Source organism: Brachionichthys hirsutus, chromosome 6 (genome assembly GCF_040956055.1).
Source record: "Brachionichthys hirsutus isolate HB-005 chromosome 6, CSIRO-AGI_Bhir_v1, whole genome shotgun sequence".
Taxonomy (NCBI): Eukaryota; Metazoa; Chordata; class Actinopteri; order Lophiiformes; family Brachionichthyidae; genus Brachionichthys; species Brachionichthys hirsutus.
The window spans coordinates 11,620,611-11,638,228 of NC_090902.1; the positions used below are offsets into that span (position 1 = coordinate 11,620,611).

At 41.0% G+C, this 17,618-nt stretch overlaps 1 protein-coding gene across 1 annotated transcript in view; it reads left to right on the forward strand.

The window, feature by feature from the left end:
* The first annotated feature begins 9,781 nt into the window (after positions 1–9,781).
* tenm2a (teneurin transmembrane protein 2a) overlaps positions 9,782–17,618 on the forward strand; it is a 135,788-nt gene continuing 127,951 nt past the window's right edge. Inside the window, exon 1 of the mRNA XM_068740384.1 lies at positions 9,782–10,007. Coding sequence (XP_068596485.1) covers positions 9,782–10,007 — 226 coding nt within the window. The remainder of the gene's footprint in view (positions 10,008–17,618) is intronic.

Consider the following 17,618-nt stretch of genomic DNA (forward strand, 5'->3'; position numbering starts at 1 on the left):
CAGCCTAGTGTGGAGATTACACAAGAACCGAGAGCAAGGAAGAGAGAGAGGGGTGGCTTGTTTCCTCCCGTTTCATTTCTATTCTGACAAATGAGCAGATGAGAGGAGAAAGGACCTCGACGAGAAAATTCAAGGTGGATGAAGTCTCTCTTCACAGCTCGTGATCAGAGTGGCAACTTCCATCCATCTCCTTCCCTGCAGGGACCACAGCTGTTAGTCACATATGCACACCTTGGGCGAACCACAAATAATGCACAGAACAAGAATTTAGAATTACCATTAGGATGCTAAGAAGAAAACAACTACTTGCGCTAATATTTTCAAGTTTGCTTCCATTCTATTTCCAAACAGCAGAGGTTTGAAACCTGACTAGGACTAGGTTTAATTACAGGGAACATATATTGGTTTGTGGCATAATTATAGTGAGTCTACTTGCTATAATGAGGGTGTCCAAATATTGAGGTATCAGCAAATGCTGCACTATGAGAAGCAACAACCAAATGCTGACACTGTGAAAAAGTCCATGTGACCTGGACAGCATCACCAGTATGTTATGTTTTATTCATATTGTTATAAATAAATAAATAAAAACTGTGTGGACTCAGAAGAAGAAAAGAGATTGTTTTGTTCAAGCTAAAGTAAGTTTTTTGGTCATTTCAGTTGTTGGATTGAGTGGGCCGAGAGCCAATTTGATGAAAATTAATGTTCAATAAAAATGAAAACTTGAGCAAACAGTCCGAAAGAGGATCCTTTCTCCCATGGCGTGAGAATTGTAGACGCTGAGTCACAAAAAAGTAGCGTCATCATTCAGTCGCTGCAGAAATTACAGGAAATCCTTCATTAGAATGAAATACAGTCGTCCCTCGTTTATCGCGGGCGTGACGTTCCTGGTCCCCCACGATGGGTTAAAACCCACGAAATAGCAACACCATATGTATTTTATTTTACGTGTATTTTTAACTTGATGAAGCCTACCTGCACTGTTATCAACCCACCCTCTACTCAGTAGAGGGTGGGCTAGTCTACTGTATTACCCTCTCCCACATGCCTACAATTCATTTTGTATTTCTAATACAGCAACAGTAGTGTATATTTCAAAAAGTTAACGAAACTTTCACAAAAAGCATAAATGCAAATGAGGTAAAACACAAAACTCTCAGCAAGTGTACTGATGGGGCGTGGACGTCCAAAAATATTTTCTTTAAATCGCAGCCAACAAAAAATCCAACTGAGCAAGGAAATCGTTGTCAGAATAAATATCAGCCAAAATCACAAACATAAGTCGGGCAGAGCACAGATTGGCATCACAGAGCTAAACACTATGAGCACGACACTGGGATGGCACAAGAGACAATGCAATAATCCGGTGAATGTTGTCAGGTGAGCAGTAGTTTTAAAGAAGTCAATGATGAGCAGATGGATCACAGGTGTGTCTGCTCCGCTCTGCCAATCTGTCCTCTGCCACGCCCACTGCAGAGAGGGAGAGAACAGAATGAAGGAAAAGAAATACCAGGAACAGAAATGATCCAAATAAACTTAAACTAGACATTTAAACTTTTATACATACTGCAGAATCCTGCGCTTATAGCAAGGGACGACCTGTATTCAAAACAGTGACAAAGCATCGCCTGAAAACATTGTCTTTGTCAAGTTGGCTAATCAACCCAGCGCAGTTGAGATGAGGACGGGATCACCGCTCCCAGAGACACAAACACGGAACACAAGGGAGGAGGAGATGAGGATAAGAGGGAAAAAAAGGACCGGGCATGACTTCATTGCATCGAAATTCTGACAACAGGCAGAACTTAACGTTTTTTACAAATAATGACAGCACTGGTGAATACAACAACCAATGACACTTAAAAGACAAATGTTTTCTCCCTATGTCTAAGAGGGGTGTTGGCGGTAATGGGGCGAGGCGTGTGGGAGCGGGAGTGATGGAATATTTCCTGTCCTGCACTCTCCTCCACTGTTGGCTCACAGATCATCTTCGACACAAACTGGGCCACAGTTCCCAGTTGAACTGGAGCCATGCAAGCAATCCCAGCCATCCTACTGTCTCCTGTGTGTGAGTATGTATGTGTGTGTGTGGGTGTGAGTGTGGCATTTTCAATGCCACCCAAAATTGAAGACAAGATTAATAACTCCTCATGGTGAGGTGCCCCTTAGTCAGGGCTCAGTCCAAAGCTCACACAAGGAAGTGTGTGTGCGTGTGTGTTAGTTTTGAAGCGAGACATGGAATAACGATCGTGGTCACTGTGACTTTATAGACAGGGAAAGATGAAGGAATATTTATTTAACTCAGGTTGAGTTTTGGTGCTTCCACAAAATCTGGAGCGTCCAAACCAAGGCCAAATTGTGGTCGTTGTTTGTTACCACAGTTTCTGCTTCATTGAATTTCTGCAGGCCCACGTAAGAAAAATAACACAAAATAAATACTCAGCTGCACCTCCGGCAGCTTCTTCCATCTACCGTATGAAGAAGCAGCATCTATTCAGCTGCTCCTTTTGTTTACGTGGGGGGGGTCGCCACAGCAGGTCATTGTAACTTCCACGCCAGTTTTTGTTTGACTCTTCTTCAGTCTGCAGTACACAAGAGGTGTTTTGTTTTTTCTCTTTTTTTTAGCTGGGTGTGCCTTTCTGTTTTCATTCCAGAACAGAGAAATATGAATGAAATAAATAGTTCCATCAACACTATTATGAAGATATTACTACAAACAGCATCTTCAAGCATTTACATGACTGAACATTCTCATCACATGGAACTCCATCACCACTGACAGGGTGAAGGCATCGCCCAATCCTCCAAGCACTTGAAAGTCCATTATGGGAGGGACGAATAAAGACAATCATTTTCAGTACTTCAAAAGATATGCTGTCACCATGGCCGCTTCCAAATGTAACACAGATGCAGGATATTCTTGCTATTGCTATTAGAGCTATTGGGATTTCACATTGACATCCAACAGCCTTGCACATGCTAAGTTAAGTACCGGTAAGTAAACTAAGTTAAGTATATGTGCAGCCAAAGGGTACACCTACTGGACCAGTGTCTTGTCCATCATGCACTTCCCTCCTAAATTGATTAATTCATTCATTCATCTTCTTGAAGATGAATGGGTGATGTAATTGTCTCATCTTCAGCCACTTATCCGAGTCAGGGTATGTAGGAGCCAATCCCAGCTGACACTGGGTGGGAGGCGGGGTACAACCTGGACAAGTCACCAGTTCATTGTTGCTACTAAATATATTTCATTAGAACAATTTCGGCTCTTAAATAGCTGACTGGCATTTTTTTAAAAAGTGAATGCAATTAAAAACAGTCATATTGTACATAATGAGATTATAGTTCGAAAATCTAATAATTATTATATAGCATTGTTTTTTATTTTATTATTATTAGGGGTCCAAGCATAAACTGGTCATGAGGGAAATGTAACTGGATACTTCTTTGGAGTGCATTTGCATTTTTTTATTCATTTATCATATATTAGTTAGTTAGTTAATTAGTTAACATATTTTGATCTGGTACGGCCTGATCCTTCAAAACTCAAAACCTGTGTACTTTTTTGGTGACGTGTAATTTAACACAATTTTCCTGCAACAATTTGTTTTCCGTCTTTATTCTAACCCACCTCTGTGTGCACTTCTCTTTCCCCATCCACTCCTTTTTTTTCTTCTCAGTCACTTTGTGTCTTCCTCCCTTTGTCTTTGTGCACAAACTATGTAAACAACTTAATTTGAACAGCAGCACAAACACAGCAGAAAATTGAGAGCGAAACACTTCATAGCCAACAATTGTGTTGTTTATGATAACAGGTCCTTGTGTTTTCAATAGGCTGTCTTTTTTTATTCAAATTTCTTTCAAATTAAAAAAGAGAGAGAGAGAAACAGAAAGAATAAGATGCCAAATGAACATACTTTCACCTCCTGTTGACAATGAGAGTTGGGAAAATGGATGAATGTCATGATAGAAAGGCTCCATGCTGAGCTTTAACAAGCTTTTTAGCCACCAGTCTTGTTGGCTGATTGTTGCTTTTGGTTGGTATACAATTCACTTAAATGAGCCAGATAATGGCTGCTTTAAAGCCGATCAAAGAAAGAAAAGAAACAGAAAGAAGCTGAGAATAGAAAAGACAAAAAGAGAAAAGAAAATTATATATCTATCTATATATATGGATCACTGTTCGATCTACATCTACTCTTATTAGAAGAGATTGTGATCAAAATGAGGACAGGGTTTCCTTTCCTGTTTGGCCACATGTTGCTGCACAATATACCGATGTATCAAAACCAGCAATAGCAGACTAATTAAAATATAATATAATTACAGATTAATATCTTTCTGTCTATCCTTGTCTTCTTCTCTCATTAACTATTATCAATGTTTTTTATTTTAACCTTTTATTAATGTTATTATTATTATTATTATTATTGTTGTTGTTGCCATTGTTTTTGTTGTTTTTATTGTTTTTATTACCGCTTTTGGAAAATACCCTGCCATGTTGTTGCTCCAAATCATGGTATCTGTTGACTCTGATCCATGACCAAATAATAGGACTTTTGGTTTTAAAAAAAAAATAAACCGCTTTCCTCCCATCCATTAGAAGCCCGAATCTGAACATGAAACAGATTTTACAGTTCCTCAGTATGTATGTAACATCTGATTGAAGCCCTCTGTGAACAGTGTGGATCATTATCAGCAGCATTCACGGTTAGGGAGAAAGTGTGTTCATGCTTTCATGTGTAAAAATGTCTTCCTATTATTTTTTTAATATTTACAGTTGGTTTCCATAAATTCTGCAATTTAGCAGATATATTTACATGTATAATTTATATCAGTTTCAGGCATCAGTAAAGTGGAGGCCAACCCCCTGTATGCTCCACCCACATACAATAATTATATTATATAATCCATATTACCCAGAGCTCTTTATAGAAATATGCACGCAAAAAACAACAAAAACCTTAAGTTTTGTCTTGATTCGCTCAAATGTGGAGAATTCTCAGAATAGTAGCTTATGTTGATTGATTGATTGACAAGAATGTCCTCCTCCTATTTGGCTGCAGGAGGCGTCGTCTGGACCGGAAGCCTCCCACAGCGTGATGGCCCTAAACGGCGTCTACACTAGCACTTATGTGCTGCCACGATGCTTATTTTTCTGACAAAGGAGAGCAGGGGCTGGCTACGATCCTTGTAGCTAATTGTCTTTAGGTATGTGGCCATTATACAGGAAACCATTACAAATGCAGTGAAATAATATGCGCAGCTGAGCCGGGTCGATTGTGATCTGCAGGTTTCCCAGAACCAGATGTCTGCAGCACATTCTTAAAAACATAGTGCCTCAGCAAACATAGTATACCTCCAGCGCAATATGCTCCAAATGTTAAAACATTCAGCTGAAACTTTGCGACCACTGTTAGAGCTGTATTGTGTGTGCGTGTGTTTTTGTTGGCAGGGGGGGTAATATGATTAAAAATGGTAGAAACACTTAACACCTACTGCTGCAGATTATGTCAGATATATTATACTTATGACGAGTCAAGAGGATTTTTTTCCAGTTTTACCTTGTTAATTGGTTACAACTTACACATTATGCTTTAGATTGGTAAAAAAATATGTAACTTTGATACAGCTGCATATGTATTTAAAGCCATGTCTGTCTTAAACCCTTTCCTCTTGTTGCTTTCTTTTCTTTTACATTTTAACTCTCAGAGGTTGATGGGTTGAACAGTAAAGCTTTTTTTCATGCTAATGCTCTGATATAATTAGCTTATCATTATTTGTGATTTCAAATAGTGGTGGATTTACATTATCATTTTTCATGTTTTTTTATTTCTGACTATTATTTGCAGAGAAAACTTTGTTTTACATTCTCAACCCTCCCTATCATTACCTCCGTCAAGGAGGTTATGTTTTCTGTTTGTTTGTCTTTCTGTTAGCAGGATAACTCAAAAGGTTCTGGACACATCTTGATGATATGTTTGGGAAATGTTACCAGGAATACTTGATTACAATTTGGTGATGATCTACAAGAGATCCTGGTTTCTGGATCACTTTGGCATTGTCAGTAACATTGCAGTCAATGGAGCTTCAAAATGTGTTTCTCAATAGGTGGATACTGTCGTGATCCAAATTTTCCTATTTACTTATAATGGATGCTTTTTCCAAAAAAAAAGTCATCATGTAAAATATGCATTCAATTCACTCACCAAAAATCCCAGTCATAAAGGTGTCCAAAATGCACTATCATGCAAAATGTCTTCTGTATCTGATCCAGAATGAAGTCAGGAATAAAATGTACAATTTTAACATTAAACCCCATTAGTGAGGGTTGCTATGGTGACTCTTGCTGCAGGTTGATTTCTGCACCTGCACAGCTGCGGAGGTTTCGTTGAACTGAACGAGATGCACCTGTTACACGTTGCACCTAATCAGCTCTTGCCTCTCTGGACAGTTCTCTGCCAGAATATCTTCTCTGTTTCCTCAGTATTTTCAGGCTCTCCCGTTCTATGTGTCGTCCCGTATTCCCGAGTTCTATCTTTAATACCTGAGGATCCAGTTGAAATCGGGGTAATTGTGAACGTGAATCTAATTGCTAAATGTTTGTTTTCATGGTTACGGAATTTTAAAATACAGCTAAAATAAATGTAGTGCCATTATTGTTGGTGTAAATCACAATGTAGGCAGACGGAGGTGCCTTGTGGAGGTGTGAGCTCTCTGAGTGCTTTTCTAGTCTTACCATTAGTTTTCGTTTCTTATTATTCTACTTGGATTTCATGGTGACTTCATAGTCTTCTATATACTTTTTCTTATTCATACTTTATTTCACCGCCGAAGAACACATGGAGACTAATATGGGTGTTAACACAGTTTGTCTTTAATTTTCTATGTCTAAGAATATACTCATATCTCTGGTACCATCCCATAATTTCATGGTATAGTAAGCAGCCAGACTGATAAGTCATTATACATCTGATAAATTATATATTATTCCTCAGTGCAATGATCAAGGCAGGTAGGACAGCTGTCACTAGAGTAATTAACAAGAAAAAGTGTGCGTGTGTGTGTGTCTGTGTGTGTGTGTGGACGACCTTGAGGAAAACACCTGTGTGGGTGGACTGTGATTTATCTGTGTTCCAGATCTTGTGATTGACCCCCTCGGCTTTCTCTGCTTTAACCATCTATCTTCTCTCATTCTGTGTCCTCTCTCCTCCTACTCACGTAACATTACAACTGCAAACTAATACTCAGGTCTCTGTAGGGTGATTGCTGCACACACACACACATGGAAAGATGTATCAGTATACACAAGGAATATTATAATTTCACAATAATTAGTTAAATTAAAAACCCAAACAATACAACTGGTTTGCAAACTACCTAAGCGTTTTCACAGGAAAGTTTCAACAGTCTATTTCCATTCCGGCTTATAATTAGGTAAATTATACAAGATTACAATACTGTTTCTTTTTTGTCGGCTTCAAATTTGCTTAATTATTGAAAAAATATATAATCATGAGAATTTGGTATGACCATCAAGAGCATAACAAATTATGTTTTTGCTCTGTCGACTAACAGCGGTTGATTTGGGCTTCAGCCCTCTGATGTACCAAAAGACGTGTCCATGGATCTCCTCTTGTCCTCCATGGACACATACGCTTTAGTCTTGTTGCTAAAAATGAACATTCATGATTTACACTCTGAGAAAAATCCATTATTCTTCAAGGAAACTGAATACTGTGCTCTGTCAAAAAAAAAAGATAAGGTCACTTCCATGGGCAGCTCACACAATCATGACAGGATCAGCACCTTCACACTTGCAACAGTTGATAGTTTGAAATGTAAAAAAGGGAACTTTAAAAGTTACCCATAGTTACCCTGCATAGCAACTCCATTTGGCTCAAAAAGCGCTCTTTTAAATTTAACAACGCCCACTGGTTGTTAAATCTGCTCTGCGCGACAAGCGACGGATCGACCCAGGGGTAGCTGCGTGATGCTGCTGATGAAAGTTCAGGTTTATTCTCATTTCAGCAGCGAACTGGACCAGTGAGGGAGTTTGGGAGACGTTTTTGTTGTTACGGACATCTCAACCGACACACACACACTCCCACACAGCATTTTCTTTCCTCATTGATCACAAAATACCAGTCAGAATGTCCCCATGTCTACCACATTGAGCCAGTGCTCTGTTTCCTCACCCTCCATTCAAGGTACCAAGGCATTAAGGTTGAAATCCTAATAGCCTGTGTGATGGATGCAGGAGCATAATGAGCTCTTTATGAGAGTTAATACCTACTGTTAATCAATGGACATAGCAGGGTACTTTTCAATGCTACCTTCTAAGCATTTTAAAATGAGCCCTCACTGAATAGATTGATTCCCGTTCTGTGAGTCCTTTCTCTCCCTTTTTTTTCACCCTGTCTCGTTCCTTTTCCATCCCAGCATGCAATTATTTACATCGCATATTCTCAATCAAATGATGTCTGCTCTGCCCACACTGATGTCAATACATGTCGTCCTGGCAGAGAGAGGGATGGTTTCCTGAAAATCTAATGCTGCGCTGTAATGCAACGGGTAGACCAGACGTTGTTTGGCCTGGAGCAATAGAAACATGGATGACCTATTTATTACCATAAATATCCCATACAAGGCAGCTGCTGGGAGCGTTCATGTCAATTACTGTTGGTTGTTGTATTGTTGTACTTTGATCTTTAGCCGCTAATGTAATGCGTCGCTCAAGGCCGCTGCACTAGTATCATGCTGCATTAGCATCATAATCATGTACAATCTACATCCACGAGTAGAAGATTTGGATTGATTAAAAATGTGCTGGATGTGATGCAGCAGGAAGTGATGACTACATGCACACGTTCATATAAGTTGTCACACGTTCTGTGACAGTCAATCAGCATGGTTACCCCCATACTATGTGTGTGTGTGTATGTTGATTATCCGTTACAGCCTCGAAGGGAGCAGGATTCATTCTCACTCTGATAATGAGGGAGAGACTAGCAATGCCCTCAAGTCATTTCTCCACTTCTTCCATCCTTCCTGTTGCATCCGGCTGCTTTTCTTTCTTCCTTGCCCTTTACCTTTTTTTTCCCCCAGTGTGGGTAATCTGTGTATCTTCTCCTGTCATTTTGCCTGCCCTTCCTCTCTGATTCGCTGCACTCTTTTTTTTGTTTCTTAATTCTCCATCCTTTACTGTCACTGCCATTTCCCTTTGTGCAAGCCCTATTGATGCATTGGTAACATCATATTCTGGACTGGAATACGTTTGGGTGGTGCTACTTTTATGCCCATTTTTCATCAGCATGCTCAGTGGCTGCCTATCTCTGTGGACCGCGATGCTTACAGCTCTGTTTCTGCAACACAATAGCCTTACTTATCCAGCATCAGCAGTGCAGTGTGTTGTGTGTTTGCCTGGTTGCTCAAATGTGCGTTCGCCACAGTCCATTCACTGCACACACAGACTCAGAGTGTGTCTGAAGAGTGTCACAGTGGTGCATCTTTCGTTCTATAAAAGCCCTTTCTCTCTTTTACCCCTCTCATGATGTGTCTCTCTCTGTTCCTGTCTTCCAGGTGATTGAAGTGGTGATCGACATTACGGAGGCCCAATAGGAGGCCCCTTCATCTCCCCCCAATTACTTCTCCTTCTCCCTCTCCTTCACCTCCACTCCTATCTCAGCTTCCTGTATCCCTACCCCATCCACTACACACACACACACACACACACACGCACACACACACACAATCACATACAAACCAGACACAAAGCATGGATCTGAAGGACCGTAGACAGCGTTCCATGACCGGGGGGCGCTGCTCCAAAGACTCCCAGTACAACACGGCCTCCCTGGATGTTGATGAGTGCCGTGTTCCGACCCAGAAGTCCTACAGCTCCAGTGAGACCCTCAAGGCCTTCGACCACGAGCAGAGGCTCCACTATGGCGGCTGCGTGACTGACCTTGTTCACCATGAGGCTGATGAGTACGCCAGACAAGGTGGGTTTGTGGAGACGACTCTCCCTCGGAACTATTTGTTACTCTGTTTGAGGCTATTCAAAGCTGGATGGGAGGTGTTTTTGAAAGAACATGAGACAAAAACAAAGGCTGAACCTAGCTTCATATTTATCATGGATTTCCAAAAGTGGTTAATTTGTATTTGTATTGCACCTATTATCAACCATAGAAAAGATACTTGTGTGTCCTTTGTCAGAATAGTACATGAAGAACACAAGAGCTAATATAGTTCCAGGGTTAAAGCATGCTTTCCACATATAACGGATAATTCAAGGCTGACAATTTCAGCATAAAATCAAAGCTAGTTTTGGCATGCAGGAAGTCTCTTTCAGTTTTTCCCCAATAATTGGTGCTCTCAGTGCAGCTTCAGTAAGCATTTCATTCCCCTGTCAAGTACGTGTGGTTGAGCCAAATATACCTGAGGATTTTTTAGAATCTCCCCAGTCCTCTCCTGCGATTCGTACGTTAAATGCATGCCATCAAACATTCTGCAGTAACATTGCTGCACTTGTAGAGTCAAACCTTTTCCAGCTGTACATCACTTTCAACCACTGCATGTTTCCTGCAAGGCTTCCGTGGCAAGCTGTTAAAGTAATCAGGTGGTGTGAAGGCTGCACTTTGCAGCAGAGGACCAAAGCAGACCTTTAGCACTGGCAAGCCTGTCATAATGAACTTCTGTATCCCCGGTGAGCAAGTTAGCCGATAGGCCGATAGGTCATTTCTAAAGGAGTGGGGCTGTTCTCATAGGCATGTCTTTAAAGTCAGTGTCGGTGTGTGTGTGTGTGTGTGGATTGCAAAGGGACATGAAACAGGCAGTATTGATCCGCGGCTAGTGAAAGGAGTCAGACTCAATGGGATTGATCTTTGCTAAGCTCTGTTTTCTCTACGCGGACACAGGCTGGAGAGGAAGCGAGCCCAGAGCAACATGAAACAATGTCATTTAAGACCGAAAAATACCAGAACAATAACCCTAAACATGGCCAAACATGTGCACAGCATGTTAGAGATGACATTTTCCAAATGTAGTGACATTATTGCTTGACGAAGACAAATGCATTTTCAAGGATTCAGGCTTGTTTGAGTTGTAAGGACGAAGAGAAATTCAGTAGCTTAAAGAAGAAAATATTTAGTGCCACTTTTGCTTCTTTGAAAGCAACAGATGAGTGTATTTTCTTCTCTGTCGGCAAAATGGCAGAAAATGGAGGATTGATTGGCAGGATTAATGACAGACTGGACGTCAGTGGTGCGTGCTGTTCAGACACAGTCCACTGCTGCACAGCGCTGACCTCACACCAGGCAGTGCCTGGTCGATACCACAGTCCTCTCAGCCTATCAGCTCCCTTGAAAGCCCAGAGCCACAGATGCATCGTGGGAAGTGTGGCCACATGAGACCAACAGTGTTGCGGCACCATATGGACTGTGACACCATGGGATGTCGGAAAGGAGTGCGAAGAGCAAGAGAAGAAGAATATTCATATTGTCGTCTTCATTTTTTTTTCATCAGAGCATTTGTGTAACCGGTGCGTGCGAGACCGGGGGTTTTATCCTGATTCCGAAATCTGATAGCTCCTCTGGTCATTCGGCAGATTCATATGGTTTCATTTTGTATGAATATATTCAGAGGAACAAACTATAAAATAAATAAGGCAGGGTGGCGCCATGTTGATCCTATATGGCTGCTAGTGTGTGTTGCACTGAACAGCCTGTGACTCAGTGGCAAGACAGTGAATGGAGACAGAAACTTAATTTTCTTCAATAGCAGCTACCAAAGAAATTAGGGGAGGCTGACTCAGATGTCCTTGTAGATTTTTTGAATAGCCCACAAATCTGAACTGATGATATTAGTAATTCATACGCCGATGGGAACACACCAGGAAACTTGATTAACTTTGATTAAAATACGATGATGTTGTTGTTTCAGTTGGACGAGCCTATTATTTCAGCTTTTGGTTGAGAAATTCATCTCAGGTCATCCAACCTTGATTTCCATGTTTTGTTGTTGTTTGTGCTTCTTTCCTTGGAATGTGAAAACAGTCAGGATGTGCCCCGCCCCTCAGCCAGTGGATAAGTAACTGCAAAAAATAAAATGGGATGTATTTTTCGTTTCAAGAAACCAAAACATTTGCTCCCGATATTTCTAGCTCTTTGTCACATTTGCCATTTTATCACAACAGATATCACAGCCCTCTAAAATAACTTGCTTCACAGTGCATCATTATGCATGAAAAGCTTTACTGGTGGTTCAGTGTTTTCCGAAGCATAAATTCATCTTTTAAAAGGAACATTGGCTCCCTTTGGTACCACATTCTGTCTGTCTGAAGGCCGTTTTGGGTCTGGTCTATTTAGTGCTTTGTTGCTTAGCCTGTTTGAAATGTATTTGCTGCTTTGCAAGGAGATAAGAAAAGCTGATGTCAGTGACCTTTATAACAGTTGTATGTTGATGATGTATTCACTCTGCATCAACATATTTATCCTGCTCCAGCAGTTTTTAATCTGTTTGTGCTGGCATTTGTATCAGAATAATAACATTTCATCTTTGTGTGTCCTCTGTGCTAAACTTACTATATTAAGTATGCAATGTACAGCATTATATCGACTTTAGATCTGCAGCCGCACATAAGTGTGTTTTTATTTTTTCCAACATACCCCCCGCCACCCCGACATTCCTTGGCTCTCAGCTTTACTGTTTTCCCATTACACATTTATTACATTCTCTGCTTCCACATCCAAATGACACATTCTTTTTCCTACCATAACATGCAACAGCCTGGAAAGCTCATTTAAAGTGTTCCCCATTCAACACTACAAAACGCTGCAGCCTCCCAAAGAGGTAAGGAGCAAATAAAGAGAATACAAATAACCAGGAATCAAAGAAAGCTTTGTGCTCATGTTTATTTTAGTTAACACATACAATTTTAACCACCTAAGCGCCCTGTCATGTCTTTTCAGTGGAGTATCCTGGTCTGAATATGCATGGTAACTGATAAATAGATAACCATGTGACACAAATGCAAATATGACAAGTGTGTAAACTTTAATATTGCCCATCTTAGCAGTGCAGCATACATGCTTCTTCTCTTCTGCTGCAGTCTTTTGCTTCCCTGTCCCTTTCATCACATGCTCTACGCATCCTTGCGTCTCCCATGAGTTCATGATTTCTCCAAGTCGACCTCTAGGCATGCAAGCATTACCACTGTTATTGTAGTCTCGAGAAACTTCATCCTCTCCATTCAGAACACTCTAAATGAGGCCCTCTACCTTGTCCTCGATGCTTTGCAGTTTGCACCCAGGGGTGGAAACCTACATGGCTGCCTGGACGACACGCAGCCTCTGTGTTTTTCTCGGGTTCCATATTTTCATAGGTCACTTGTTCCTGACTTTATGTGCTATTTAACTCTTCTCTCACACCTTTCATGCCTGCTTTTTCTTCATTTTGTCCACCTTTCTCTCACCCTTGCTGTTCCTGTATTGCTGCTTTGGTGATCATGTCACACATTTGTCACGATGGGGGCCACTCAGTGGCTGTCCGTGCCGTGGGTTGTGAACTCTGTCTGTCCTTTGTGTTTGATTTCACAGAGGGTTTGAGCTCTTTTGGCTTGACGTCTTGTATAAAAAAACAACTGTATGCTGTAACTGTATGCTGTAATGTATTACCAGAATAAGTCCATTCGTTCCTGTGTAAACCAGCCGTATGCAGTACCTACCAGTAAATGGCTGTTACCGCATGCTGTGCTTACTTTTCTTTATTGTATTTAATGTAGTTAGTGATTACAGTAGCCAAGGATCACTTTGCCCAAAATCTTTCCACTGCTTGAACAGAATGGGAAAGATGCTTGAGTGGGCGGGTTATAGGTTTTTAGCACGATAGGGTCACCCTGCGCCTCCTCTGTCATCTCCATTCTTTGGGTGGTGAATGCATCCACATATCTGGAAGAACAGCAGGAGCAGCTTCTCATGATGTGCCATCTTTAGTGAGATTCAGGGGGTAATCCCCGACACTTTTGTGAGAGCAGCGTCCAATGGGAATCTGAATGACAGAAAAATAACTGCCCTTGACTTCTTCAAATTCATAGTCATGCTTACAGTCTTCCGATAATCTTTACAAAACTCCTTATTTCACTGATGGTACAGGAGAAATATTCTCTTCAGCCATTATAGAAGCCTGGGTTGATCGCGGGCATCGGCGCCTCCAGTGAGCACAATGAGCTGTGTTCACCAGCGGGAAGACACCGAGGGTTTTTGTCCTCATTGCTGAGCTCATGGCTCCTGCTTTGTCAGGGCTCCTGACAGCAGTAGGTGCATATACCTCGCATATGTTTCTTCCAGCAACCGCTGTGTCACAAAGGTATCGCTTATCTGTCTGCAGCCCTGCACAAACAGTAACAGGGACTGCATTGCATACAGATTGGGATTTTCACTACTGCGAGTAAACAAGTACAAAAATCCACACAAATAGAATGTGTGTTTTCTGTGCTACTTCTTTCCGTGCATGCATAAATACATGCGTGCGTGCCCTCGCCTTCCATTGGTTGATTGTCAAGCCGGACTGCCAATGATCCGAGACAGAACAAAGCAGCTGCATGCTATTTAGACTAAATGGTGAAATTAAAGGAAATCCCTCCCGTTATCCGCCAGTTCCTCTTTATCTTTGTCTTCTTCCTGGCATTCGGTGCCGCTGCCAGCTGCTGACACTCAAAGGCGGTCCCGTAGCTCCAAGAAAGCAAATGAGTTGCTGAAGAGAATCCTGGAACTTAATCCACACTTCGCCCATCCTGAATGCACTCCAACGAAACTCATCTCCATGTTTGTCAACTGGAAAATGCTAATGTTGGTTTGTATTCAAGGTCTCGATACATGACCTAAATCATAGACCCATCTTGTCAAGTGTTTGGTATTTTCCCACTATAAATCACTACTCGATGAATCAAAGGGGTGCAGATTACACATTTTAGCTTGAAACTTGCTCTGTTTTCCTGCATCACGGATGATTCTAAAGATTAAAAGTAATAATATACAATTCTAATAGAAGGGCTGGAAGCCACCAGGTCTATGAGCAACCCTGACATTCTCCTTGTAGCATTGTCCAAACCAGAGGACACCTCCGGTTGTCTTCGCTATTGAGCATTTTTTTTTCAGCATTCAACTTAAATATTAGGTCTTTTTTCGCACACCCACGTGGACACGCACACGAATGTTGTGTGCGAAGGAGACAACTAATTGACAGAGTCTGGGGAAATGCATGCTGACATCCGCAATTTTCTTACACTACAAATCATTTATTAGACAATGTTGTGTGTCTTTTGTGAGAGTTGAGTTAATCTATGTTTACTACGTGATGACCCTCTTTGACTCTGCTTTGGCAGCTTTTGATAAATGAGGCAGATTATAAATGTCAGTGTTATCAAGTCTGGTTTTTTTTTTCTTTTTTTTTACTTCCTCTGCCGAGTCACTCGCTTGCATAGATTGTAATTAAACCTGGTCTGCTGCCACAGAATGTGAGACTGTGCATGTATGCAACATATATGCTCATTTTGATGCTGGGTCTATACGTGCCTGCTAATGACTGGCTTTCTAACTGATGCTGCTGCATGTTTAGGACACAGATGAGGGCACTCCAAGTGCAGGAAGCCACAGCGAACAGCGGCTTCTCCACCAATAATGAATCCTGCATCAAGGGAACCTGATGTTCAATGAGTTATTCTTACCTCTTATTCAAGGAAGGAATCAAACGTGCATTTCTCTGTATGTATATTACTGTTGCTTGTTAGCCAGGAGCTGGTTCCATAGTAAAATACATTTCTATGCTGTCAAAAACATATTTTAAAATTTGAAATTAATATAATTTGATGAATGAATGAATATAAAACTCAATGCTGGATCACACATACTGTTTGCAAAAAGAGAAGTGACAGCTCACACCACATAGTTCCAGCAAAAAGTGTAAATAGTGTTTGAAAGTCATATATTAACTGGACTCTCAAATCTTCATTAAATTCCCTTTCACATTGAAGGTATATTAGGATGAAGAAGGAATGCTGTTGCCTTGGTTACCGTCAGTTTTCTATAATTTGCACAGTGATTTAGATTACGGGTTAAACTGTTGGCCAAAGACGCACACACGCGCGCGCACACACACACATACCAGTGAAATACTAAACAAGAGAAAAAATAGGCATACCACTGAAGGTTTCTGCAGTCTATGTGCTGTTTTATAGACTGTCACTGTTTCTAGGTGACATGAGTGCAGAGCTGCATTTCCTTATTTTTTTACTGTCGTTTTGATAAAACCACCCACCATTAGATTTAAAGTGATCTCTAAAGTCAGAAATCTTTCATCCCTAAAGTAGGTTTTTCATGATTTTAAAAATTAAGAAAGGGAGTAATGGGAAAGAAATGGACTAGAAGTGCACACGATGTAAAAGATTTAGAAAGAAAGATAAATTGTGTGTACATGCCACTACCATCTTCACATCATAATCTGACGTCCCCCGGCAGTCCCAGAATAAATGCCTCGTATCTCAATTCTCTTGTTATTCAAGAACATGAAGGGAGAGAATTTTCTGAATTTTAAACATCAACACATTACCAACCAAATTTTTATTTTGCCACTGTTCCCGTAGAAGGGGCACACAGAGTACTCTGGGGTTATGAGCAACAGTGAGTGGCTCGTCATGGAGGAGAGGCGTTTCACTGCTTCCCGCATCACCTCTTTGTGACAAGGCCTCCTCCAGTGTGCTTGGGGTTGTGTCATGTCCTGTCCAACCTAGACTGCTGCTCTCTAGGCGGGGATAGAACTAGCCCAGGGATGGATGACATTTGTCACACCTATTTTGGTCCCATCATTAGGAGATGCCAGCAGCCATCTAAATCAGGCAGGAGCCCAAATGGCAAATATCATCTGGGTGCAGGAAGTGTTTGACCATGACACTCCTATGTGGGCATATCTGTTAGGTCTGCGCTGCTAATGGTGGTGTTAATGACATGCCACATGCAGTGAAATATGTATGAGTGCATGCATGTGTGTGTGTGTGTGTGCGTGTGAGAGAGAACTGTTGATAATCAACACCAAATCCTTCTAAGTTGACTGCCAGTGCACTCCATCATCCTGTCACAACATGTCAGTCACGCAGAGAAAGTAATGTTGTAACGTATCTCTGCTGCTGCCACTCACTCAGCCGCAGCCGCCGGTCGTACGATGGGAGACAACAAAAGTTTAAAGCAGGTAGAAATTTGGCCATTAAATATAAAAAATAAGTACAGCCGTCTCTATGTTCATATCCTACATAAACTGTTTCCTGGCAACATGAAAATTGATTTTTCTTTATTCAAAACAAATGTTACCTCGATAATCCCAACACGCCCATTAGGATAAATTGCCAAACAATCTGCTGTTTGGCTGGGTGTTAATGCTTATTTTATTTTTAAGAAGATATATTTTCATCCTGAGAGGATCATCTGGTAAAACAAAAAACAAAACATAATAATAATTATATGATTTTGGTTGTTGTCATCTTGCTTGCTAATATTCATGAATTCACTTCACTAATATGATCTCGCAAGTTTTTATTATATGAAATTCAATTAAAGAGGATG